Here is a 27,714-nt window from a genome sequence, read left to right as displayed (position 1 = left end):
TCTTCTCCAAAAGTCAAACCCTGCTGTGCCCAACAGTTTAAGAAATACTAAAGCCAAATCTGAAAACATGGCTGTACTCGTCATCTTCTGTTTGCTTCTGTATGGTCAAACCCACTTTGGGCCAGAGCTAGGGCAGGGGAATGCAAATTCCCCCTATACTGCTGAAGATTAGGGTATGCATGACCATAAAGTAATCAGACAACAGTGCAGGGGGGAAGGAGGGTGTTATAACACCAGTCACAAAAGGCTAAGTCAGCACCACTGCATTAGTTTATTGCAGAATTTAATATGAATTTCATTGCCCATAAAGGAATATGTATTGGCCAATGCTGTAAAGCCACCTAAATAATAGTGAAAGTTTTGCAAAAACCTGACAATCCTCTCTGGATTTGTGAGAACTGCAGAATAAGGATCTACATTAGTGTGCACGTAACACTACTACATTAATCCTCAATTTAAAAAAAATGTTTGCAAACTCTGCTTTGCATCCTGCCCAGAGTTCTGCTCTCTTTGGCATCTTGCCCAGGGCTAGTCAGAAAATACCAATAAAAACAGGAATGGGATTTTGTGGCAATATCAGCTTTTTTTTTTTTCATTTCCCAGCCAATTCTCCCAGCCGCAGATACTAACAGGACTATTTCATAGTGCAGAATATGGGTTCCCTGCTCCATTGCAAGTACATGTTGAACCTCACTAATCCAAAACTCTCATCAGGCAACATCTGTAATCTGGCATGATTTTAGCCAGATTACCATTTACCATGGGCGTGGCCAAATTTCCCGTGGTCCTATCAAGTTTATTTACAGCCACGAGTCCTGGATCTCAGTGTTCTTGTGCTTGTATTTAGCTTGTATTTAGCTGTATTTACCCCTAAATATCTTCTAAGAGCCCAGTAAGCAGTGAAAGCGTTGGTAATGCTGCTAGACAACAGTGACCTCCCATCATCCAGCAAATTCTCTCATTCTCTGATTCAGCACTAGTCAGGTCCCAAGGGTGCCGGATGAGAGAGGTTCAACTTGTATATGTGATACTGTAAAAAAACCCACATGATAAATATAGCCCTGATCCTTAGTCTTTGAAGGTAAAAAGTCATTCGGCATTGGGAATACATAGAAATCTGTAAATAGCAAGATATATTTAATATTTCCTGCCTTTACACAGTGCATGCTGCATAGTGTAACAGGGCACTTACCTGTATTGTTGGAAGTATTTTCAGGAATAACACTAATATCAAGCTGGGCAGGTGAATGCTCAGACTTACATACTCCACTTTCAGTATCAGAAGTTCTGATTGCTAGGTGTTTCTTGGGTGGCTGATCCCAGCGCGTGAACCAGGTGAGACGACTGATCTGCGGCATGAAGAGCTTTGTTAAAGAGAACTGCTCCTATGGTTGCTTAAAGGCGACACCTCAGCTGTAAAACAACTTTGAGCAGCTCTTTCATTTTCTAAACACTTAGGGACAAATTCTAGTTCCAAACCCGGGCAGCTCCACTGGTGCTAGATGCATGGACAAGGTACTATGAAAGTAGCGATGAGGAGGCCAAATGAAGCACGAAACAGAACAGCCCTGAAAGTTGCAGTTTATCTAAATTAAACTGTGATCTGATTTTACTTCACTGCTACGTTGCTGATGAGGGTGGTTCCTACTAAAACTCTGCTGTGATCCACCATACAAAGCTAAGAGCACACCACATATAGGCTTTACAAGATCTCTGAGCTCATGTTATCTGGGATATCACATGGATCCAGCATTGGACAGGGGTTTACAGTCTCAGTAGGCCAGTGGTCAACAACTCCCGGCACAATCGCCAAGAGCGGCACGCTAGCTGATTTTCACCGGCATGCAGGGTGGGAGCTCAGCACTGCCTCTCCTCCCCCATGCAGCCGGGAGCTTGCTCAAAGCTGTGCTGCCTGTGGATTAACAAAAGACCAGCTACTGCTACCAAACATCACTGGAATGGTAATGCCCTGCACCTTAATGTATTTATGAATGAAGCTGCTGTAAGTAGGACTATCAGTGACTGTAAAAGGTATCACCAGCACTCAGACCGTACATAGCGGTCAAAAGGTCAAATTTCAGCACTCCGCCTCAGACAGGCTGCTGCCCCCTGCTGTAGGCAGATGAAGCAGGGAGGTTGCTTCCACTGTGCTCAGACAAGATCTAGGTAAGGGACTCCATAAGGAAAAATAATTTCACCAGTCAGCTGCAGCTCTTTGAGGAAGTTAATTAGGTGTCCCAGTGGCCAAAGCCTCTCGGACAATGAATATGAAAGAAGCAAACTCATCATGAATTGAAATACACATATTGGAGTCTGAGGCCCTTGTCCAGAGCATCCAGGTATTGGCCACTCCTGGAGGTGGGACTCTGGACTTGAGGACCCATGCTGACACCAGGCAGAGCAGGGAGGCAGGATGCCAAACTAGACAGACCAGTGATCTGATACAGGATCACAAGTGTTCCCATGCATACAGGAGGAAGGAGAACATCCAGCCTCACGGTGCATAATGGATGTCCATTAAAAACATTGACAGAAACCGGGTGTGGGAGACGCACCATTGCTTCTGTGGGAGGTTCTGTGAGCAGGCTTACGACCACCACAGTGACTGTCGTGATGACACTGAGGATCATGGAGAAGTATAGGTAGTGCACATATCTCACTACAGCTGGCCGGTGGTCTGGCTCCCCGCACTGGGGCTGCACGTAGACAAAGTCCAGCACCAGTCGGATGAAGCCCAGCAGTATGCCAGTCAGCAGGCCCCAGAACGCGCCCTGGGAAGGGAAGACCATTCGTTGATGGAACAGGAAACATACATCTGCCTTGTATCTGGCCATGCTGGCTCTCGGGCTGAGTGCTGGCAGGAGCGAGATATGCTAGTCACAACTGGTACATTCTGACCACAGGGACAGGCTTCTGAGATTGCTACGTTTTCTCCTCCTTATACTATTCTCCCTTATACACACAACACCCCATGTCCTGCTGACCTGCCCTTCTGGTGGAGAGGAGCCGCTACCTAGCCCTACTGGCACACTACCCTGCCCAATGGTTGCCCTAGTCATGGGGTGCTCTAACTGTGGCTGCTGCTCCACAGGAGTTCTGTTAGCAAAGACTGTCCTGAGGATGCTCCAGAGCCTGGCCACAATCCTCCTCCAGCACCGTCTTTTATGGGGCTGTACTAGCCAGCTCCAGTTTCCACAGAGGACTGGAGGTTGTGGGACCCTCTGCGCTCCCTTCACCCAACTGACTTTCCACCCCCATAGACTCCAAGTCCTGGGTTACACCAGTGGAAGGCCATGGCTTGTAAACAGCTGCTCCTCTGGTGGTGAAAGGCTCCTTACAATGTTTGCTCTCTCTCCTCCCAGCACAGCCAAGGAAGCAGCAGGAAATGCTCCCTGCTGCATGGCCGTCACATGATGCTCCTCACATGAGTACAGCTACTCGGCAGAAAGCCCACAAGGGTGGGGCACAGCAGCAATGCATGGCAGCTGGTCTACCTGCCTGCCTATTTGGCCACAAACACAGTAGAAAGACAGGCCGAGTACCTGGCACAAACAGAACTGTGCTGGACCTGGCCCCAGGGTTACCTTTTCATTCGTTCTCTTCCAGAAACACCCCAGGATAAAAACCATGGCAACAGGGGGCTGTAGGTAGGAGCTGATCGTCTGGATATAAATGAAGAGCTGCCCTCCTTGGCTGGCCTGCACCAGTGGGATCCACAGAATGGACACCACCACGAGCAGCAGCACAAACACCCTGCTCAGGAAAAAGACAGTGTAATTGCTGGCCCTTGCCCCTGCCTCAGCAGGAGGGTCTCCTCCAAGACCTCCCCTCCTGGAACAGCTTCCTCCTCTCTCAGATCTGCCTGATGGTGCTCCCCATCTTTGGCCTTTGTCCAGCAGGGTCGTGCCCCCTTCTGTCAGAGTGCAGCCTCGCACAAACACCCACATCTAGATGCTGCTGTCCTTGCCACCTTGCATGCCTTTCTGCCACCTCCATTTCCTAAATCCTCTTTCTGCTGCTAGAACTTACAACCATTTGCTGGGCCAGATCCATTCCCATGAGCAACCTGGGAAAGGAAATGTACCATTGGCAACAGAAATAAGTACCCTGGACTGGAAGGGCCATATTCTGCTCAGTTCTTGCAGGGCAGGTTTGGAGCAATGGGCTCTGAGGATTGAGAAGCAGCTTTCAGTTTACACCAGAGCCCCAAGGAGCACAGTGTGGTGCAAAACATCTCCAAAACAGACTCTCTGACTTATCACGCCATGCCCAAGAGCACCGCACCTGCCAACAATCATGAGCTCCCACTCGGAAGAGCAGGGCCGGAAGTGCCGCCAGAGATCCATGGTGAATATGGTACTGGAGCTGTTAAAGATGGAGGTCAGGGAGGACATAAGTGCTGAAATCATCACAGACATCATGAGGCCCCGGAGCCCTGAAAGCAAAGGGAGAGGCGCATATGCTCTAGTAACAATGAATATACAGACCCTGTGCGAAGGGTCCAACTTCACCCTCATCAGCCAAACCTCTCAGACCAAACCTCCCTGCTGAGCTCACCCCTTCCTGTATGCTGAGGGACTGCCACCTACACTGCCCTCCCAGGAGTCCTGGACAGCAAATTCTCTCACAGGCTATGTGAACTTACCTGTTTTCCCTCTTGCACCAACCTATCTCTGTCTGCATGGGCAGAGTCTGTATTCTCCTCTGGTAGGTGGCTGGCTCAGCAAGGTGGCTGAGATGCAAGGGAGAGACCCCATCCATCTGCACACACCTGTGGTATAGTGACTGTGCTCCCCTTAGGGTTACATGTAACTCAGTGCACTTGGGCTCTACAATGTCCTCATCCTCTAGGGAATCAGTCATGCCCAGGTGACAGGAGAAGACTTCCTGAATGCTGGATGCCTGTTCCCCTGCAGAGGCCTTTCACAGCCACTGTATGCCCTGTTGCGTGCTTTTCCTTTTTCGTCAGTTACCCATCAGGCTCAATATCTATCCCAACAGCGTGACTAATTTATATTCCTCTCCATACATTTCCTACAATCTTTGCTTTGCTTGGTGTAGGTCATGTGCCTGTTAGTGAAATTTCTCACCTAGAGGCAGAAGTTCTATGACCAGTTTGGGGTAAGCAATATCAGAACAGCCAGATGGGTTGCCACAGATTTTCCGACAGATTTCTGGGTCTGCACAAGCCACCTGGTCTGCAATAGACATGGGGGAGAAATAATCCAATAGTTACAAGAAACAAATATGTCCAGACAGTAACCATGGAGTGAAACTCATCCAGCAGACACTGAAGCATATATACACATACACGAGAAACTCTAAGCTTGTTCCTTCCTGGTGATAGGAAAAAGGGCTTTTGAAAACTTGGGGGGGAATCCTTTCGGAAGGTCCCGTCTCCACGGGCGGTGCGCGACACTTTCGAATCACCGCGGACACCATTATGCTAATGAGGTGCTGCATATTCATTGCAGTGCCTCATTAGCATCTTTCAAACTCGCTCATTAGCATACCCGTTTCGAAAAGAAGGAACAAGTGTAGACCCAGCCCATGAGAAAATAGTGACTTCTTCCAGACATAAGCTAACATTGACCGTTCGGCAAGCTCACTCACTCTTGATGGCTTAGAACAGTGTTTCCCAAACTTAAAACGTTTGCATACCCCTTTCAGAACTTCAGCATATCCCCTCTCCCAGTGCCATTCCACTGCTTATCTCCTGATTTTTAGTAATTTATTTTCTGTCATGTACTCCTGGAAATCCTTTCACATGCCACTGGTGGTACACCTTTCATATACCACTGGTAGTACACCTACCACACTTTGGGATACACTTGTTTAGAACATCCAGGGAGCAGACTTTAGGATTTTTATTTTCTGTTTTCTCAGTGCCACAAACATGGTTTCAAGAGGGAACACCATTGGGGCAGCTGGGACTTGTGTTCAGGATGAAGGAGTATGAGCCCTGCACAACGAGGTGAGTGTAGATTAATAGTGTGTTATCTGAAAAAAAATCACTATGAACTGCAAGTTCAGGCTCCTGGCAACTGAGCTGCTACATTTTTTTAGCTTATTCTGATGGATCTGTCACCTCGACATCACAATCTGTAGTGCTGGACACAAGGAATATTTCTCTTCTTCAACTCTCACCTGGGAAGAGAACCCGGCTGATCATTCCTGGCATCACCATCATGAAGAGAGGCAAAATCTTCAGATAGGAGGCCAACAACGAACCTCCTTTGGCATGAGAGAGGTTTTTCGCTGCAAGGGACCTTTGAACAATGACCTGTAAATCAGGAAGACAGTTTGATCCAATACTTGCACCAGAGTAAAGAGATGGAAGATGACATGTTTCTATTTATAATGGGACATACTAGCTCCAAAAGCACCATACCGGATCTTCTGGACCAGACTCTGTTCTGGATTACATTGATTTAGCTGACAGGGAACTCAGACCATCATCATCATGAAGGATCTGATCCTGCAAAGTGCTGAGTGTTCATAACTCCCAGTGGCCACTCTGAAACTTGTAGGGTCATGCAGTAAATTAGCTGACTCACCTGTAGTGCTTTAACTATCGCTTCTTGCCTTTATTCAAGGGAAATCTCATTGTGTTCACAACTAAGCTGTGGAAATCACAATCATTGTTTTCCTCCAGAATTTGTTCTTTCTTTGGATCGTTTGTATGCCTTGAAGTGGTTTGTCAGCTACTGTCTCCCAAACCCGGGCACAAGGAGTAAATTACTGACATCCAGTGAATTGACCCTCTTGCTCTAAAAAGCGATTGATCAACAAATTCCCCAGAAATATCTGATTCATATTTTGTTACAATTCTGCTCTTGTTGGCCCTGCTGTTACAACTAGAGATAAGCCAACTGGAGCCCAGCACAGCTTGAAGGGGGCAGATTCACAAAAAATTCAAACAAGCACACTTTGTAGATTGGAGAGTAACAGAGAGATAGCTGTGCTAGTCTATATACTATCAAAAGAAGTGGGTCTGTCCCATGAAAGCTCATCACCTAATAAATTATTTTGTTAGTCTTTAAAGTGCTACTGGACTGCTTTTTTCTTTTTATAGGTTGGGTTTTACATGCTCCTCATGTTACATAGGAGTTCAAATGACCCCAAAACTCAATAGTTTAACTTAGCTACAGACATTAAATTTTGTCTGGTTTGAGGTTGAAATCATCAAATTTCACATAGTTTCCACAGAAACAGACAATCAGCCCAGGTTCTGGGCTGAGTATGGGTTTTGTAATGAAACTCAGCCCTAGATGTTTGCTATGAAAGTTCTGCATAGCTCTACAGCCAGATGGCATGTCTCAAAACCCAACCTAATGGTCAAATCTTAAGAAGTGAACATTCATCTACCTGATCTGTGCACCAGTACCACAGAGATGGAATGGTCATTCCAACCAGAACTCCTGGCCAGGGAAGGTCAGAGGTGACAGGGTCTCGGAAAATGTGAAAGGCATCTTCTCTTGGTAAGCCACAGCTGCTGTTTCCCTTGTGGTTACTAGCAATGGCTTTAAAGTATTTGGCCTCCAAACTTTCCAGCCCACCAATTTTAACAAAGCCTAAAATGGGAATAGGAAGTAGTTACCACATTTATCAGGTCCATACTATTATTTTCACTCTCTGCCATTTGCTTTGTATGATCCCAATTCAACTTCCACTGAAAACTAAAGAAAAACCCTGATAAACTTCAGTGGGAGTTGGATCAGGACCTACAATGAGATCTGTTTTAATACTGCAAGTTACTTGGCTACAGGAGGTAGTAGTTTGTTTGCTTTGATATGACTCTCAGATCACAGGGGTGTCTTCTGTTTATTTGGTGGGGTTTCGTATCTTTCATAGAACACCCCGATACTTTTCACCCTATAAAGAACTATCACAAAATGTTTTGGTTAGAAAATATTCTAACACAAGTGCATATGTCAAAAAGACACACGAGATAAATGTTCAATGGCATGTTCCAGTGATCCATATTTGCAGTGATTTGGTATAGAAACAAATGTATTTTTAGCAGTAAAATACTAGAGAAATACTCACTGAACCCCATGAGAGTTAATGCCCCAGCCAGCATGATGACAGTCTGCAGAGTGTCTGTGTAAATCACAGCTGCCAGGCCACCTAAAGAAAAACAAAGAGGGACAGATTGTGGGAACTGGGATGGTTCTGTATAACAACATCTGCTTTGCTGAAGTATGTTGCCCAGAGACAGAAACATGATGCTTTGCCTGACACATTGGGATGTTCTGTGGGTTGTTTTGACCATTCTGTGGGAGGGTTTGACTAACTCCCATGGCTGAAATGTTGGAAGTTTTGAACCACAGTGAATCAGTATTTGTTACCAGAAACTCAAACTCCCCAGCAGAAACCTCTGTGGCAGATGCACCGAAACCACAAGGAAGAACCTTACTGAAACAAACTGCTTCAAAAAGTCCACAACGAAAAGAGAGTAGCTCGATGGCCCACATCACGGGGTCAAGTACTGCAAGAGCAGAAACTTCCATTCATTGTGAACACACACTTTGCTCCTCTCATGGCTCCATTTCCATGCAAGTTGTGAAGATTTTGCCCACATCGCCTTGCTTCCTAGGGCTGTGGGTAGAGCTCACTCACATACTCCTGCACCTTCAGGACAGAAAAGTGCTGAAAACCCTTCAGTATGGCTCACCTTGGAAGCAGAGAGAGCTGTGGGCAGATGTGGCCTGGCTTTAGCAGGTGCTTCACACCAGCAGTGTGCAATTACACTCACTTGCTCTCACCTGGACAGCAATTTTTTTGACACACGTTAGAATTATTAGATTTTTCATTATCAGCAGCCATCTTGGTAAAGAGCAGACAGATTTAGTGCCTTGGCTAACAAGAAGGAAGTACGTTAAGAACAGCACCTTACTGAAATTGCTCAATACTTATTACATGGGGAGATGGATGGTACATTGTATGGCTGTTCTCAAAGACGTATGCAATTACATTCCTAAGACCTGAAGCATAGAGACACACCTGCAACAGTGTAAACAGCAGTGATTGCCAGCAGACTGATGACAGCAACGTAGAGGTCCCAGCGTAAGGCTTGCTGAATGAACAGGGCCCCAGCATACATATCAACCTAATGGGAAAAGATACATAGAATGATTACAACAGTGACAGCTCTGGATGCAATGCCAGGTAGCTGAGTAGTTGCACAGCATAGGTGAAACCAAACAAACCTTGTGTTTCTCCAGGACCATCCTGTGTGATTCAGGTCTCATGATTCCCTGTTTTCAATCAGTCTTAGGGGCAGCTGCTCCAACCAGCATGTAAACCATAACTTGGCCTCACCTCCTTACCCGCCCTCCTTATGAACAGCCAAGCTCAGTTCAATTTTCAGACCCAGTTCAATGAGGAAAAAGCTCCTTTTGCACAGGTGGCAGTGGCGGGGGGGGGGGGGGGGGGGGGGCGGGTAGCTTCTAAGCAAGAGAGAGCTGAGTTCTAAGACGAAGTTACTTTTATTGATGCAGGTCACTTCTGTGCTAGGCCACTCAGGAGCAGTGGGCCCTGGGGTGAGAGCGAAGGCATGAGGGGACAATGAAGTGACAGGATGAGGGTCAGAAACTGGACAGCCATAAGTGCTGGAGCCCTGTGGATGGGGAGAGCTGAGGACAGTAGCCAGCCAGAGCTCCTGGGGTTGGCATAATGCAAATTCCTTTCCTCTGCCTGGTACTGGATGACACTGAGCAGGGGTTTGCATGGGTGCTTTTACAGAGCTTTGGCTTAGTGACTGTTTGGCCTCCTTGTGTCCCACTGGCCTAAGGCAGTGGCACTGCAGAAGAGTTAGGAATAAATGTAGCCTGAAGATCAGGAAAGCATGTTTATGTCCTGATGACTTTGGCCAGCTGTAAATCAATGAGCATATCCCAGTAGTCTATAACTAAGGATTGGAAAGATCCAATTTCTCTTTCAGAAAATGTGTCATTAGGGATTTGAGCAAAATAGTTGATTGTTTCCCTGTTAAAAAACCCTACCAAGAACCAGCCACCTGGCCCCAGTCTGACACCACAGGGATCTTCAGTTTCAAGAGAGGGAGGGAAGACAAGAGGCATGTGTCAGCCTACACTTTCCACTGCTGCCTGTAAAGGGAGACACACCCAGATAGGTGTTGTTCATCTCTTTTCATCAGCTGATGAAAACTATGTGGTTGTTAACTAACAGCTGACAAAGCCCTGCACAAAGGGTGAATGCATCACTCATTCAAAGCATGAGTGCAAATAGGAGCAATATATTGCTACAGTAGGCAGCCAGCAAGCACTCTCCGTCTGCCTGAGGGTGCACCCTACTTCCATAGGTTCATATGTCGTGCTGTGGTCAACATACAGAGGAGAAACCAAATTAACTGAGCAAATGCCGAAATTGAGCAAGAGACAAACTGAGCAAGAGACAAATGAAACCGATTGCTTCCCCTTGACCGGACTGATGTGCTTGGATACCTTACCAAGCTCTCCCTCTAACAGCAGCAAATGCCCCAACCATCCACAGCAAAGCTAATGACTCCCAGGGGTTGGTGTGAGGCCTAATGCCTGGAAAGAACTGAAATCCGTCCCTTTTCTCCAGTCTTCCAGACATTTTCGCAATCTCACTGGCCCTACAGCAGCAAGGGGACCAGGGCTCAGCTGTACTTATGAATTCCATCTAATACAGACAGTCTCAATCAAAGGGAACTCTTCTCACTGCTCTTTCCTTCTTCTTACTTACAGATATTTTGGTGAATATGTAGATAAACAAATAGAGAATTGCCAGGAATATCTGTATTCTTCTGCCGCCAAAGCGCTTCTGTAAGTACTCGGGCATGGTTGTAACCTGCCGGGAAGGAAAGTGTATCAGAGGAGATAGAACACAATAACTTCCTCTAAATGCAGACCCTGTGTGCTAGACAAATTCTGACCAGTTGCTGCAACGTGGTATATCTGTTGAGAAATTACTGTCCTTCTCAGCTCCACATACTTACACAATGAAGAGTCACCCATATTTTGCCACTAGGGTCTGCCACGAGGACCAGTGAAGCTACTTGAGAAAGGTGCTTCCCTACCCTTTTGAGACCGTGAAAACATGATCAGCTCTACTCTCTGCTTCATGTGGGAATTGAGAGCCCCAAGTGGTTCCCCTGGCATAACTCCACCTAGCATCACCGGCCCCACTGGCTACATAAAGCCAGACTTGCCCCAGTCGCTTGGCAGTGTCTTCACAGCCTCCCTCTTCATCCTTGTGTCAGGGAAGCACCATTTCCACCTGCACGCCAACACCCATCCCTGACATCTCACTTACGAGGAACTGACTTTGGCAGTAGCGCTGGCTCTTGGCTGGAGGACATGGCATTGCTCCTGTGGGCTCAGCATGAGTTAATCCTCCTGTTACCTCTTTCATCCCCTTTCTAAACTATGGTTTTTCATCCATGAGAACCCCCTGACTGATTGCCTTTCTCAGGCTCTTCTCCCTTCAGTATCTCAAAGGAGAAACAGACCTGCAGAGGTGTCCAAGAACATGGCTGCTTCAGCAGCTCTACCCAGAGCACAGGGCTTCCTGGGAGGTTCAGCACTTAAAACCTCATGGATTTAAAAGAATTTTAAAAAAGCAAGTCACTGATACACACGTGTGGTCCACAGACTTACCCCAGCTGCTATGTAAATGGGAAGAAATAGCCAGGCCAACACCAAAACACAAAACATTCCCTAAGAAGGAAAAGGAAATAGGTCAAAGACACTGATAACGCTGTTGCCAACGGGCTAATGCCCATGCACACATCTGCCAATGTGTACATACGGCTGTCCTGCTGTGGTTCAAATGCCCTAACTAGGTAAGAGCTAGCAGTGATCTTCTAGCTCATGTTCTAAGTCATGGGCTTCTGGAAGTGAGGGATCTGACTTCTATTTCTGCTCTTCCTATGGACTTCCAAGGAACCGCTGCATGCAGCCAGTGATAACCGCAAAGATGTGCCTAGCCACAGATTTGTCACAGTGCTGACCCAGAAGGTAATGTTGCCCTGAGTTAGTGACCTCCTTGGAGCTGCAGTGTCAGGCAGAGTGAGCAGATCAAGGACCTTTACTCAGATATGTTAGATCAACCCTAACGATCCTGGTTCACTAGCACATAATGCAATAACAGCATAAAACGGAAACAGCTTCTGCTGCTGACACAGCTGCATTTGGAGTCAGGTCTGTGCAACATGGCAAAAGCTAGAAAGGAGCAATCCACCTTCCAATGATGCTGCAGGCAACTCCTGTAGTGCAGTACTCACGTTCCACTCATAGGCCGTCGCAGCAATGCCTGACGCTGCCCCTGATCCAGCCAAGCCTATGAAATGCCCACTGCCGACATTACTAGCAAACAGGGATGCTCCCACCTGCAAAAGGCAAAGAGGGTGCTAGTTCTGTGGATGGCACAAGGCATTGTTTTCAGACTTTGGGACGAGTTCTCAGCCCAGTGGTGGGGGTGAGGAGAGTCTCAGAAATGAGCCGTATATGTCAGTGGAGTGGGCCAGGTCTCCCACTGCACTTAGCTCTCCATTGGATCCATTCCACATAGGCATGGCAGAACCCCGGTTTGCACATGGCAGACTGCGGGTTCCTGACAATCAGTGGGAGCTGGAATCCCCTCTCTCCAAGCCCCTGCTGCCTTTTCTCTTCCCCCCATTGGCTCACTGACACCGGTAGCTGTCAGACCTCATTCCTTCCCTCCTGCTCTGTCACTCAGCTGTGAGGTTGCATGGAAGCAGCCCGCTTCCTAGCCGCAGCATCATGGTCCCTCCACTGGGGAGCCTCAAGATAAGCAAAGGGGCACGGGATAAAACAGAGAAATGCCAAGTGATCAGTCAGCTGCTATTTACTTAATTATGATCAGCCCATCCCAAATCAAACCCCAACCCTTCACCGCCCAGCTAAATGCCCCTTCCTCCCAAGGCACCCCGTCCTGGAAGCCCCAATTCAAAGCTTGAGGAAATGGATGAGCCTAGTTGTAAGTCAGTGAACAGGAACTACCTGGGTGCAGAGAGTGAGAGCTGTGACAGGATGGAAAGTGCCCTCTCCCTCAGGCTTTGGAAACGCAGAAAAAGCAGGTCACAAGCTCTCCTGTCCTGACCATAGAGAGGACAAAGGCACCGTTCAGTCTCCCTGAGACATATTGGGACAGGCAATTTGATGGAGACACTTACAGGCCACCAAACCATCTTTCCTCCAGCCAAGAAGTAACCCTTCACCGTGCTTCGTTTGGTCTTCCACATGGACTGGGAAAGCAGAAAAACAGGACAAAAGCTTTAGAGCGCCCATGTTCTGTCCAGAACATTACAGAGCACAACGGTTTGCCTGGAGGGACCCTGCACTGTCATCCCCGCTGAATGTTGAGGGTGAGTTTGTTATGGTGGAAGAACCCTCAACCGCATCAGCAACAGGACCCTGGATGTCAAACATCTGAAAGGAGAGATGCCATAAAAATAGTTGTGGGCAGAAGGGAACTGCCACCATGGAGAGGTTTGAGTCTGCATCACATACAAGGTTTTTTACAATCTCAGCTTCCTGATTCAGTGTCTTCTGCAATAAACATAAATATCACTCCAGACGCATGAGGAATGCATTGCAGATTAGGAGCATTGCTTGTTTTATTCATCTGATCTAAGAGGGATACTCAGGGTTAGACTTAGAACTCTGGACTCTCACTCTTTTTAGTCTTCATTTATTGTATATCACACTACATGAGTTCTGAACTTGTATCTGTAGAGAGCAGCGATTCCTGCCCAAACTCCAGGCAGCTGGGCTGGCCTTTTCCTGTGACAGAGACCATTCCAAAAATTTGATTCATGTCCTCCCTACAGTTTAAGAGTACTTGTAGATTGTGGGATCTGCTATCAGAACCTTATTGTCAAGTAAAAATGATCCCTAGACAGCTCTGTAGCAGACAATCATGTGTGCTGGATTCTGTCTTGGCTAGATATCAAACATTAGCAATATTACTACATTTTATGTCTATACTCTTTCCATCAAACAAACTTCAAATGTTCCAAAAATATTAAACCTGGACAGCTCGCCCAGGAAGTGGCTGAAATTATATCCCTAGACCAGGATGACCAGGTGGGAAAAACACATAGCATTTCTGTGCACTTTGATTTGGCTGGTTGAAGTCAGTGAAGTTAGGCCTAATGAAAGCCTAAGTATAAAAAAAAAAACAAAACACTTGTGCTACTTGTGCAACCATTACCTTGAAATAGAAAAGGACACTTACAAAAGGCTCTAAGAACATCTTACCCAAATTCCAACTGCCAGGACGAATACAAAGTACAGAACAAGAACAACAATGTCCACAGACTCCAAGATCTGTTGGGGAAATGGGTTCCAGCTGGGAGTGACAGAAGGCGGAGTGTTACCAAGGGTCTCCATTGTGTCTCATATGGATCCAGTTCTTCTCTCTCTGGATGCATTTATCTGTTGAAAAGTGGGATACTTGTTCTTGGGACCTGTGTTGTTATGGCAGTGCAGGGAGGATGTGCTATCCTGCCTCCATCATCACTCGGGTCACCAGGGGATGGAGTCTCAAACTGGTGAGTGGACTTTTCCACTGGGCAACTGGTGTAACCTTTGTGCAGCAGCTCATACCCTGTGCTGGGGGAGCAGCGCAAGCACTAACAGATGGGCTGGGATCTGGGGGTCTAGAAGGGCCCTGTGGCTGCAGCTTTGGCAGCAGTGTATGTACTGACCTTGGAGAGAAGCTGCAGCCACAGAAATACCGGTGAGTAGCCAGAAAGAATGAAATAAACAAGAGCTGAGCAATTCCTTCCATGGGAACCAGCGCATATGAAAGGCTCAACAGCCCGATGGTCGGTCCTCTGGATTAGCATCAAAGGGCCCGACCCAGATTGCATGGAAGCCAGTGGGAGTCTCTCTGTAGGCCTTGACTCAGAGCTGGACTTGGGCCCAGGAGGAGAGAATGTCTGAACCACCTCACAAGTGAGTCCAAATGGCTGGGATCCAGGCACTGCCCATACCCTTTCCTTATCATGCAGCAAGGCAGGAGCAGGAAACAGGAATGCATTAGTAGGCGCCGGGACAGAGTAGCCCCAGCAGGGCTGGGAGGAGCAAGGAGGCACCAGGGAGGAGCAGCAGACCTTGCTTGCGTTGCTCTGCTGCTGTCAAAGGGACCAGCTGCCAACTCCCAACCAGGGGCTTCCACAGACATTCCTCCCTTGGCCAGTGACAGACCCACTCCCCAGGGAGCAGGGAAGGGACGATCGCTTTGTTTCCCAATGAAACAAAAGCTCTTTCTTGTAAGCCCAGCCCCAGGAGAGGTGGCACCAGAGAGTGAACAAACCACTGAGTGTCCTGGCTGGAGCTGTCTGTGCTGGGATCGGAGAGCTCTGCTGAGTGAGCTGAGAGGGCCCTGCACATCCAGCTTGTGCCCTCTGGAGCCAGGCTGCAGAGCAAAGACCTTGCAGGAGAGGTGTCCTCCCCCAGAGAATGAGCTGAACAAATCTACCATTCGTACAGTTGCGTCCCCGGCAAAGGCAAGACATTTACTCTGCAGAAGCGTGGGGAGAACCCAGGCTGAGTCCTCTCCACAGGGATGCTTTAGCCACCACCAGAGGGGGCAACTAGACCAGGAGGTTGCCCCAAGCAGCTTCCCTTCAGTTTGACAGGGGGGCTTTAACCAGGATTTCCCAGGGGCTCCTATGATTCCCCCGCTAGGACCTCACTGCCCAGCTCCCTAGCTCACTGACGATTTACCTTTCCTTCCCCTGCAGTGCCATGCAGCTGGTTCCTTTCAACAGGGACACAGCCTATGTCCTTCGGGGCTTGCTCCGACTCCTTCTAAGGGGTCAGAAAGCTGGTTTGCAGGAAGCTGTTCCACCTCAAGGACAAAATCCTTTCCAGGAGGCTGGGTCCAAGCGTTTGCTTCTCCTCACTCTCTTGTCATACCCAGGCTGGAGCCTTTGGCCTCTTGTGCTCAAAACAGGTCACCTTATGATGCTGCCTGGTTGTGAGGGAAATCAAATGCCCCGGAGGTGGGGGCTGTCTCACCCCAAAGGCCCCAGAGCGTGCGCTCTGGCTGAGGGCTCAGCTCCTCAGACAAAGAGGCTCTTATTGCCTGGTGCTGAGGAAGGGAGGAGCAGACAAACGAGTTCTGCCTCGAGAAGCCCTGCGGAGGTGAGAGCCAGAAGAGCTCCTGGCCCGTGGGTGTCAGTTTCACCACAGCCACTGGCCTCGCCCACATACCGACACAAGGAAACAAAGCAGCCTCTCCAAGGAAGCAGTCAACAACTACCAGTCCCAGGCACTGCCTGCTCCCTCAAGAACAGTGTGGAATTGTCCCCCACCAAGTCGGGCTCTGGCATGGCCAGTTTCTCATGCCTGGATGAGTGAAAGAACCCAGAGAACGTGTGGATTCTCTGCAGTTCATCCAACACCACTGCACGAAGGCAATGTTGTAGCTGCGCCGCGCTAGTCTCACATGACAGCACAATGGAGTGGTTCCATCCTGTTAGCCAAACACTCAAAGTGCTGCCAGCTCCAGCCAGTGCCCCTAATTGAACTCAGCCCTCCAGCATACCTGGTTTCAGGAACAGCAGTGTTTGCTTCCTCCAGAGGGAGGAGGGTTGGAGGGTGAGCACCACTCCCAAGAGAGCGTTGATCCCTTACCTGCTGTCAGTCACCAGCATTTTAACACATCCTATGTCCTGCTGCTTCTGTCTGAAACGCCCATAGCCCCTTTCACATCAAGCATTTACTGCACTGTGGCCAAAATCCCAAGGGGTGCCCAGGACCCGCAACTACAATTGAAATCAATGTGAACTGGATGTGTTTAGCACTATCCAGGATTTGGGCTTCCTGTCCAGGAGTTGTTCACCCACAAATGCAGCTGTTTGTAGTGCACAGCTAACACTGCAGTGTTAATTCAGAACAGAAAAGGAAGAAAGATATTTATGTATTCCAAGGGGAATGCTACAGGCAATTTTGGTTGGGTGGTAGGCATTTGCTTGCTAGTCCTTCCGTAGGCTTCTCCTGTAGGACAGCCTGCCTGGGGGCAGGAAGAAGTTCAGTAAACTTCAATGCATCTGATTCCAAATTCCTTGTGTGCCTTGGGCCAGTGGAAAGTTTGACTATTTTGCTAATTCTGATCACAACCTAGTCTCCCATAGTTCCCTTGGCATGAGTTGCACTAGTCAGGGGTTCTAAGCAAAGAACATCCATGGCATTGAAATGACTCAGCTGAAGCCAGCCCTGTACCAATGGCCAGGGAAAGGTGGCAGCCCACGTGGGTGTCTTGTAGCATAAGCTACCAGGATTGGATCACTTCTGTTGCTTCTCAGACAGAGCTTTTAATCATTCCTAATTCCTTTCACCTGCTAAGAACTCCGCAGCGGCGGAAGGGAGAAAACTTGAGTCCACAGCCAGAACCCAGCCCACCTACTGACTGAGACTGTCCGAGACATGAGTAAGACACTGAAAAGGAACTTACCATAGTCAGCTGGGTTGCCTTCTGTTCACTTGCACTAGGCACCATGAACCAATCGCCTGCCAACCCAAAGGGCTGCTTAAATACTACCAGCAAACCAGGAATTGCCAGTGAAGCCAGTAACAGTTTTACCAGGAATGAGAAGAAAAATGTGTAGGGATAGTTAAAGTAATCAGTCCAAGTTACTGTTTCAGACCCTCTGGTGTGAAGTCTGTGCTGTTCTCACTATCAAGGCTTGTGGGGTCAAACTCCAAAGTATGCGATTCTCTTAAGTAATCATTCCAGCTGAAAAGAAGACACGTTACACTGAGGAAAAGGCTCTGTGGACCCCCAAGTTGAACCCCCACCAGCCCCTAAGGGGAGCCAAAATCCAGCTCTATATCTAAAATCACAAGTAAGCCTTAGGTCCGTAAAAAGCAGGAAAATATCCATCTCCCCTTCACCCTCCAATCTTGGGGCAGGACAAGTACTGAGAACACAAATCAGAATCTGGATACAAATTTCTCATCAATCTGAATCGGGATTTGGCTTCTGGCTTACGTGTCATCTTTGGTAGAAACAGATCGAAATGAATTAAAATACTAATGTCAAATAGCACCTGGATTAAAAACTTTCTAGAAGGATCAGCGCTCTCCGAAGCACTGCGACGCTGCAGCCGGAGGCACTACACAAGCCTCGGAAATAGATTCTGTTGCTGGCCACAAGCACTGCTGTGTGTGGTGTTCTCAGTCAGAAGGTCCCACAGCACCACATGACGCCAGAGAACATGTTTGATTCGGAAATATCCCCCTGCCACCAGGGCTAATCAAAACACCGGCATTAAATCATTCACATCTCTAACCCAGGTAGGGTCTGGTTTCTTTGGCTGTGGGCTACAGTGAGGGTTTTAAAGTGTTCCATTTGCTTAGGTTATGTTTTACAGGCTTTCCAGCTGGCATGGTCTCTTCTATTGGATGCTGCACTGATCATCATCTCCTGGGAGGATGAGAGCTGCATGGCTTTGCAGAGTGGACAAGCATGTCTCCCACAGACAGATCTGATGAAGCTCCACAGAATCCTATAGAACCCATCCCTTCACTTTGTTTCACCCAGTCATTGACTGGATACAATTCAGTGTTGCCAGCTCTGTCCACATTATTGCAAGTCTCACACTGTTTGATCTTCCTCTTGACGCTTCTCCGCTGGATGCAAGAGATACCAGGAGAATGTCAGCTCTTACTCTGATGCAAAGGTAAATCTTCACCCTCCCAGCTGTGAAGACAAACTAGGAAATGGGCCCCCAGTGAACCTCAAAGGCTCAGAAATCAGAAGACAAAATAAAGAACCCCACATTCATTTTTAATTTAAGCTTGCTATTTTGTGCCCAGTCATGGGTTTTTGAGGGACTGCCTGACTCTCAGTTAGCAATACTGCAGTTGGATTTCCTGGGATTCAATATCTGTGATTTGATAGAATGGTGTCTGTAACCAGGCAAATCTGCAAAAGGTTTAGACTCCAGCAACCAGATCCTTCTGCCAGCTTTCTGACACTTGAACCCAGACAGGTGAACCTAGTTTGATTCCAGCCCTCCCAGATTGAAGCTGGGCTAGAGAATGCCTATAGAACAGTCATTTCCTCTGAGATTTCTCTTCAATTTCCTTCACACCATCCACAGTCATAGTATCTGAACCTGTATCTCATGCACGGGACCCAAAGAAGCGCAGAGCAGGGACTCTGAATCCCTTTAATGACAGCTAGAGAAAAGGTTCTGGTTTGGTCCAGTTTTGGGCATAGAAGCTAATTAGGTATCATAATATCCCAGCTATTCTGCCCACCAGGTCTTGTACCTGAATCAGACTCATCTCTGCTGTGACTCCACTGAGGCTATGCAGTTTTTTTCTGACTAGAATTTCCTTTTTTGCTGCAGGAAACAGAAAGCCTAACACATGACGAGATCTGAAATTGAACCTCAGCTTAGGTGGGAGTGATTCTGTTCTTGGTGGAAGAGAAGGACAACTTCCTAGAGCTCAGCCAAGCAGAGGGACAGCCAGGCCCACAACAAGCTGTCTGATACTGATCAGGAGACTGCTTCATGCTCCAGCCAGTTACTATTTCCTTTGAAGAGATGCATGGCCACAAAGCATCCAGGTATAATCTGTCAATGAGTAACTGTGCAGGGCTAGCTCGCAGACAAGGTATTTTTATAGTGTTGGAGGTTATCAAAGAACCAACTTATTTCAAGAGCATGACATTTAAGTCATGCTAAGGTATGATAACCAATTCCAGCTGGTGTAAGGTTATAGCTGCAGTTGGTGGTGTCAGGTCAGTATATTCAATGGCGCCCTATAGCTCACCTCAGCTGCACAGGTTCTCTAAAAGTGCTCCTGCTCCATGGCGTTTCATTGTGGCAGGCAGGCTCTCCTAGAAAGTGCTGCTGCCTCAGACTCGCCTGCTGGAGTGCCGAGGCGTGCGTGAAGCCAGCTGCTATACCTGCTCAGTGGTCTGGCTCAGGTACGGGAGGAGACAGTCTGTTCGGGTCACAGGTGTGTAGAGCTCACAGAGCTAGGAAGGAGGTACATTTATTGGACATGTACACGGCCCTGAGGATTTGCCCAGTGAATGGATTTCATCTGTGGCATTTTGTAAAAGTCTTTCAAGCTCCGTCCATGCTTTAGGCCTATGCTCAGGCCTCACTGTCGGAATGAACCACTGCATATTTGCAAAGAGCCAAAAGCCACAGCATCTACCAGCCAAACTGAGGGGAAATCAGTCACTCGATTTATTTCCTGATCATGCAAATGAAGCAATTGTTACAGGAGAAAAATTCCCCAGGGAACATGAGCTCAACCTGCCCGAATTACCTTTAAGAGGGCTGCAGTTCCCTGGCTCATGCTCGATACTGACTGCTGATCAATGCAAAATGGCAGCACTCTTACAAACCAACCCAGCCCATCCTCATTTCCACCCTACTCCACATTCATAGGGCACCTTCTAATGAGATAATTACACATCTCCTTTCTGTTCTCCTGCTGCTATTGAGATGGTTAAACAAGTTAAACCTCTCCCTAACTGTGGCAGTGATCTCTCAAGGGAGTAAGAAGGGACATATGAAATATTCAGGCTTTAAATGTGCAGTTATAAAAGCTGCCAAGCACAGAAATCCTCCCTTATTAGATGTCTGTTGTGGAAAACCAGAGTGTGTTATACAGAAATTTTTACTTATAATGGACTCGAAAGCAGTTTGGAGACAGAAGGCAGTAGCTTTATTTTGGAGGACGGCCCAAAGGTTTTGGATAGAGGCTGAATCATGACTATACACATAGGCCTGTTATCAAATAACATAACCATCGCTCAGAAGTTCTAGTTCTCTGAAAATATTCACATAAAAATACCATCTGGAAATAAAGCGATTGGAGTTTTAGCTATGTTGTCAAGTTACAACAGATAGCAAAGTCTATGTACAGCATTTTCATTAATGACAGTTTCAAATCAGCTCAAATTATTTAAATATGTAGTATGTGCTTTAAAAAAAGATCACCTATAGACACTATGAAGCATCTGAAACACAGAATGGAGACACAGAAGCATTGTCCTATCATAAATCAAGAAGAAAAAAAAAACAGTTCTGATAATGCACTGCATGGGCATCTGACAATACAATGCTAGAAGCTACCTGGCACTTGAAGCTGTAAAAACTGAAAACATTTGTGGACATCTACATCACTTTCTACAGCAGGGAGTTTTAAAACATACTGAAAACAAAGGATTTGACGCACATAAGGTCTCCTGTAAATAATGCACCAGTTGGTGTTTCTCTGCTCCCATCCCAGGCTGTAACCGGACCTCTTGGTCTGGCAACAAGGGCAGAGGAGCATTTGGATGTGAAATGTTATCTAAGCCCCAGGTATGGCTGCAGTGTGTTAAGGAGCAGGATGTTAGAGAACATCAGAGTTGAAAGGCAATGACTGCTTTTTGCATAAAATAACGTTCCACAATGTTAACACACTGATGCGTCTTACTGAAGGTGTATCACCTGGAGGCACATGCGCAGATCACAGAAGTCTAGTAGAGCAATAGTCCCAGAAGGATAGCTCAGCTATAATTACATGTACCCAGAGAATAATCAGAGGCTGCCAGAACAATGGAGCATGTTGTGTACATTTCTGCAGCTCACAGAATACACTTGGCATGAAGTATAGACTGAATCCTACATTATGTCAGATGTTACACAGAGCTACAGGCCCTCAGTAAATGGTTGAAAAGTACAGCACATACTTGGTTTCCTGCTGGGCTCTCAGGCTACACTGCAGGGCTTTAGCTGCTTGAAGGAATCCCCCGAAATGCTGAACTTTTAGATTGCCAAGGGTTTTATATGTTCCATGGAAGGATCAAAATGCTCGGTGAACTGTCTCCATGCAAGTCCATGTAGATCTTGTGAGGAAGATATTAATTTTCTAGCAAACTGTCCAGACCTGTCTGTCACTGCCAGATACCTAAGCAAACATGATGCCAAGAAGGAATTTCAGGATTATTTCACTGTTTTAAACAACTGGATGGAATCATATTGGATCCATGTCTGGGGACAAAGCAGATATGCCATGCCCAGTTCTGGAAGACAATTTCCTGACATCGTCACTGACCATTCCCTGCTAGAGTCCAGAATTAAAGACTCTGAGCCAAACCCTGAAGTTCCCTGACTCAAACTAGGCAGAGCCAGTAGGAATTCTAACTGGAAAAGGGCTGTGGAAGGAGTCAGGGTCATCCAGTGCGTTCCAAGGCATTGCACTGCAGTGTGGTAGGTTCTTGGAGGAGGAATTCAGCTTGGCTCATCACCTGCTCCTCCCAACGCTCCCTAGAGAACATGCTCCAGTGGCAGCTCTATCCCCCACTGAAGGGGTATGGTATGTGCTCCCTTCTGTGCTCACTGGGTATGGAGCGGGCCCTGGCTCTGTTCTCCCGCTGACTCCTTGGGAGCAGTGCCCTGTGCTCCACAGTGCGAGAGTTCTGAGATCCTGTTATGTGGGAGAAGAAAACTCTTTGTGCATCCATAATAGAGCCCCGGCCAGGGACCCCAGGGTTTGCTACTGCCAACGTAAACAGATTCTGAAAATCTAAGGGGGTTTCTACGTCCCGGTATTTCTGCAATCCTGATACAACAATGCATGGGAATTCTAGGGCACAAAAAATACAAACCTACAGCTGGGACTAACACAGTGCCTGGCTTAACTCTGAAACACTGCCCCACTCCTCTATCCATCCAACGATACCACCACGGGCCTTTTCACAGAAGTTATTCCTTGAGTGTCCAGATTACCACTAAACAAGCCCTGGTGCCTTAGTCCATGGCTTGTGCTAAAATGACAGCAGCATTTTTACAACCAAACTGAAGAGGAGCCAATTGCACTTTGTTGGCAATCAAGTGTTGCAATGAATGTCACCGCAAGACCATCACCATGCGAGGGGTGAGGTCATCCTGGGACTGCGCTGGCTTTCACAGGCCTGCACATCACTGAGTGCCCGCTGCAGAGAGAGAAGGAAACAAAACAAAAAGTGTCATCAGGCCACGCCAGTTCTCTATGGACCAGGAGAACGCTTCATACTCACAGGACCAAACTCTGCCCTCAAACTGCTACATGCAAAAACTCTACCCAAGTGAGTGGGTGGGGCACATGGCGGGGGGCAGGAAATCTGGTTGAAGGGACAGTAACAAGTAATGAGAGGATCAGAGCTATGCCCAGTTTTTCTCTTCGATAGCAGAGGCAGTCCAGGTGCAGGGGCTGCACTAAGCCTCTAAGACTGAAGTCCTCTGTTCCTCCACAGCGCTAGCACAGCACGCAATGTGCAGAGGCTTCTCTCCACAGTGTTCTGTGGGACTGCTGCAGGCCTGCCCTAGCAGGGCTGTCTACAAGGCTGCCTTTGTCCCTGCGCTCTTCTCCTCCTTAGCTTTCCACAGTGCCCACTGCCGATGGCTGCCAATTAATGCCAAGTCCGTCGGGGAACTTGGTGCCCCTATATGCAGACTCAAGCCTGTGATCAGTGCCCTTCACAACAGCAATCAGCTGGTAACAGCAGCTGTTTCACTTTCCATTAGGTCAATATTTAGCCTGGTGATCCCGGAGCTGAAAGGCTCTGGCACATCATCCCAGTCTCCAGAGCCAGCCAATTCCTCACTTGCTATTCTTTAAAGAGTTGGATTTTACTCACATTCAGAGCCAAATATGGAGCTAATTATATTCAACTAACCCACCACTAGCAGGAGATACAAAAAAACCCCACCCAGGGCCTTTACGGCAAGGTCCCAACCATGCCTGCTGGCTCTACAGCAATGCAGCTCACCTCAAACTTGTTCATGAACTCAGCAAAAATGCCAAAAAATGATTCAGATGTGGTCACTTTGGAGTCTTCCCCAAAAAAGGTCAGCACTTTGCCAAACTCCTCCATGGCCTTATGCTGCAGGTCATCCAGAGACTGGACAGTAGGATGGGCGCTCTCCAGGAAAGACTGAGAGGGAGGTTTAAGGGAAAACTGCACCACATCAGGGCAAGAGCCTGAACAGATGCTGCTTATTAAGGGATGTGTCTCCACTACTGCCCAACAAAGGGTCCCCTGTAGCCTGAGCACAGCAACTAGTTAAAAAGAAATCCACACACCAAAGGGAGTTTGTTCTTCAGAGGTGAGGTCCCTGCATCCATCACCTACAGCACAAGGACTAGCAACACAGAGCCTTCTGCCCACAGGGACATGGCTTTCCCCATAACTTTACAAATACATGAGTGCTGGTAAACTCAGTGCAGCTCCATAGGGCACCCTCTGGGCCATAAGGGTGGAGTTTCATGCCACGCTCTTCAGCAAATGATGCCTTCTAACCCATGTTCCCTGTAAGCTGAGTGCTTGAGTGGCTGACCAGGAGAGAATCAGGTGCTACCCACAGCCACCCACAGGGGGCAGCATGTGTTTCTATTGTTACTGCACATCCACATATAGGCTACGTCTACACGTGCCCCAAACTTCGAAATGGCCACGCAAATGGCCATTTCGAAGTTTACTAATGAAGCGCTGAAATGCATATTCAGCGCTTCATTAGCATGCGGGCGGCAGCGGCGCTTCGAAATTGCTGCCGCTTGCCGCCGCGCATCTTGTCCAGACGGGGCTCCTTTTCGAAAGGACCCCGCCTACTTCGAAGTCCCCTTATTCCCACGAGCTGATGGGAATAAGGGGACTTCGAAGTAGGCGGGGTCCTTTCAAAAAGGAGCCCCGTCTGGACGAGACGCGCGGCGGCAAGCAGCGTCAATTTCGAAGCGCCGCTGCTGCCTGCATGCTAATGAAGCGCTGAATATGCATTTCAGCACTTCACTAGTAAACTTCGAAATGGCCATTTGAGTGGCCATTTCGAAATTTGGGGCACGTGTAGACACGGCCATACTTGGTGAACATAAAATTAATTTCACTCATAGACGGAAAAATTAGTGGGAACACTGCTTCTTACTAGCTGGCCAGAACACTCGACCATAAGGATAAAGAAGGCAGACAACAATATCTTTATGGTTTGTTCCTTCTAGGAAAGGATACAGCCATCACAGTAGCAAATTTGTCCTCCTCAGTAGCTGGCATGTTGTGGCAGGCAGTCTCTATTTCACTGATGGTGGTATGAAGGTCGCTGAGATCAGCTGTCAATGTTCTCTGATTCACTGAATAAAAAGGAGAGTTTAAAACAAGGTCATCAGCTGCTGCTAAACCAAGAGGAGTGAAAGTGAGATCCATAAGACAAAGTCACACATCTCTTTTGGGGTCTAGAGTCTGGGCTGAGTTAAAACACATACTCTAGAGTTGGAACTCTTCCCCTCTCTGAATTCTGAGCCTCTTGAGGCTGCTAAGCTGGGCTGGAAATCTCACAAGAGCAGGTCCCTTCTGAGATCTCCAATTCTTCCTGCTTCCCATGGGGCCAGAAACCCCAAGGACAGAACCTTCCTTATGGTACAGTATTACGGTACTTCTCCATTGCTCACCAGGACCTGGAAGGGCCATGGCACAGCATAAGGAGTAACTAGAATTAAAATGTAAATCAAACATTTTCAAACCACAAGAAAGGTCTCCGTTAGCAATGGATCCAAACTAAAAACCTACATCCAGACATCTCTGTGCTTCATGGCTCCAGCCCATTGCACGTTCTTATTTATCTAAGCTAATTTCCCTGTCTCTATTTGTGTCAAACTACTGCAGTTGATATGCTATGCCTGATGGTGGCATAGAACCAAGAGGGGAGGGGTGCAGACAGGTGACGGGAGTCCTTCATTGGCCCTGTCTCAGGGCAGTTTTCTCTGAGGATGCTCCTTGTCTATTTACCTTTGGCAGCAAGTGGCACTGTAGGAAGGTCCTTGGCAAAACCCAGAAGCTCTGGGAAATGTTGGCTAAGCGATTTGGCAAGAATGTGCAGGAAAGTGGATTTCCCATCCACAGTCTTGGTTGTGTTCAGCTAGAACAAAGCAAAACAGTAAAGCAGTGTGGGCTTTTGCTGTCCATTCCACCTACACACACGGTTTGCAAAATCCTGGCAGAGATGACCACATGCCTCTGCCGAGATCACTCTGTGCTCACATTCACAGGCACTCCCACCACCAGCAATGACACTTTATGGATTAATGTTTAAACACAGTGTTTAATGTTTACACAGTATCATAAATCCAGATTAGTGAAATGGAGAAAATAGATTAATTTTTTCCCATGTTGGGGTCCATGTGAGTCTACATTCCTTCTAAAGCATTCTCTCTTTATGTCTCCAACCCAACCAGCACACCTGAGCTGCAGGAGGGCACAGATAGACACTCAGGTACTACAGTGAGGGTCGCTGTACATAAGAACCTCTGTCAGGAGATACCTATGGTGCTACCCCAGCACTCTTATTAGCTCCGTTACACTCAAAAGCCATCTTTGGAAATGCATCCAGACCCTAACTGAGCTCCCAGAATTCACTAGCGAGAGACAACAGCATGTGCAATGAGGATTGTTCCTTCTCGCCTTACCTCGGTGAGGAAGTTGATTTTGAAGCCTGTAGTTTTATTGGTCTTGGGCTGTCCATTGTTCAAGTAGTTCCCCATTGCCAGCACAAACTGCAAAGAAAACCTCCTGTGAATGATCAGTCCCTGAACCCTGAGCTGTTCCTCTCCCTCTCTCCATCCCTCCCATCTTTTCCTTCCCATTGTGCCTGGCCCTGGGTTGGGGCTACACATCAGGAACTCCACAGCGAAGTTAGTTCTGAAGCAGCACCTGAATCACAGATACTGAGCACCCTTTGGGATAAACTCAGAAAAGAAGCTTCTGTGTCTGATCAGGGTCTGACATGTGCACACCTCTCTCTGATTGCACATGGAGATCTTTATGGAGTGAATCTTTAAAAGTAACCCCTTCCCCAGAGCCCTGCTTTCCTCCCTTCCTGTCCCTCTGACCCTTCACGGTGAGGACGTGCAGGTTTGGGATTATGCCAGGACCCCCAGGACTGAGACTTCAATATGGTGCTCTCACTTCCTTTCATTAGAAACAGCCAGTCACAGTCAATGGAAGATGATTTGCGACCCCCTGCCAAGACCTGTCATGACAAGAGTCAGAAGAGCTAAAAGAAAGTGGGGGGCTCCATTCTTCTGAGCGCCAGAGACCACCACTGGAGCCAAGTGAATTTCCTATCTCTAGCTAATCTGTAGCCAGCTACTGGGTTGGTACTAACTAGGCGTGACTTGGGTTGCTGCAAAAGGGCCATTAAGAGGACTAAACATTCATTTGGAAATGTCCTTTGTCACATTCTTTTCTGTTTGTCTGACCAGTTTCTTCCAAAGCATAATCTACAGCTGTCAATTCCACCTGGGGTCCAGGGTTGGTCTTTGATGAAATAAACCAGAGAAGGGCAACAACAGGACCCTCTGAGACCGAAATGCTGCTGTAGAACCCACCAGGCTATAGACACATGGCTGCAGTATGTGGCCTTTCATCTCCAGGCACAGAACAGGGGAAAGAGTAGAAAAATAAAACATAATTTCATGAGTTTAATTAAGCTTAAAAAATGGACCTGCTTCTCATAACTCCTCTGCCATTTCACCTTATTGCAGGCCCAGCATTACCTTCTAACTAAACTAAGCATGCTGCTGCTTGGGGCTTTGTTCTTTCAGGGTCCCTGATCCTGTGCAAGCTCTGCAATTCATGGGAGATCCCTGCCGCCTCAGCAGAGAGACCAGAGGAGAAGCAAACAACCCACTGGCAACTCCTGGCTCC

The 27,714-nt window shown here is 47.6% G+C and overlaps 2 protein-coding genes across 3 annotated transcripts in view; both read right to left on the bottom strand.

The window, feature by feature from the left end:
• The window catches only part of SLC5A11 (solute carrier family 5 member 11), a 43,583-nt gene extending 29,178 nt beyond the window's left edge, over positions 1-14,405 (bottom strand). Inside the window, exons 1-14 of the mRNA XM_075011256.1 lie at positions 14,274-14,405; positions 13,187-13,258; positions 12,275-12,379; positions 11,649-11,708; positions 10,735-10,839; positions 9,007-9,112; positions 8,050-8,130; positions 7,369-7,574; positions 6,148-6,283; positions 5,091-5,198; positions 4,285-4,435; positions 3,585-3,753; positions 2,556-2,771; positions 1,193-1,349 (exon numbers count right to left, since the gene is read on the bottom strand). Coding sequence (XP_074867357.1) covers positions 1,193-1,349; positions 2,556-2,771; positions 3,585-3,753; positions 4,285-4,435; positions 5,091-5,198; positions 6,148-6,283; positions 7,369-7,574; positions 8,050-8,130; positions 9,007-9,112; positions 10,735-10,839; positions 11,649-11,708; positions 12,275-12,379; positions 13,187-13,258; positions 14,274-14,405 — 1,804 coding nt within the window. The remainder of the gene's footprint in view (positions 1-1,192; positions 1,350-2,555; positions 2,772-3,584; positions 3,754-4,284; positions 4,436-5,090; positions 5,199-6,147; positions 6,284-7,368; positions 7,575-8,049; positions 8,131-9,006; positions 9,113-10,734; positions 10,840-11,648; positions 11,709-12,274; positions 12,380-13,186; positions 13,259-14,273) is intronic.
• Positions 14,406-20,477: 6,072 nt separating this feature from the next.
• The window catches only part of GRID2IP (Grid2 interacting protein), an 80,757-nt gene continuing 73,520 nt past the window's right edge, over positions 20,478-27,714 (bottom strand). For both annotated transcript variants that reach the window (XM_075011246.1, XM_075011247.1), the window contains exons 19-23: positions 26,475-26,561; positions 25,798-25,927; positions 25,024-25,142; positions 23,791-23,955; positions 20,478-22,974 (exon numbers count right to left, since the gene is read on the bottom strand). In XM_075011246.1, coding sequence (XP_074867347.1) covers positions 22,903-22,974; positions 23,791-23,955; positions 25,024-25,142; positions 25,798-25,927; positions 26,475-26,561 — 573 coding nt within the window. In that variant the 3' untranslated portion in view covers positions 20,478-22,902. The remainder of the gene's footprint in view (positions 22,975-23,790; positions 23,956-25,023; positions 25,143-25,797; positions 25,928-26,474; positions 26,562-27,714) is intronic.

The sequence above is a fragment of the Carettochelys insculpta genome, chromosome 16 (assembly GCF_033958435.1).
Source record: "Carettochelys insculpta isolate YL-2023 chromosome 16, ASM3395843v1, whole genome shotgun sequence".
Lineage (NCBI taxonomy): Eukaryota > Metazoa > Chordata > Testudines > Carettochelyidae > Carettochelys > Carettochelys insculpta.
This window is presented reverse-complemented; position numbering and strand designations above follow the sequence as displayed.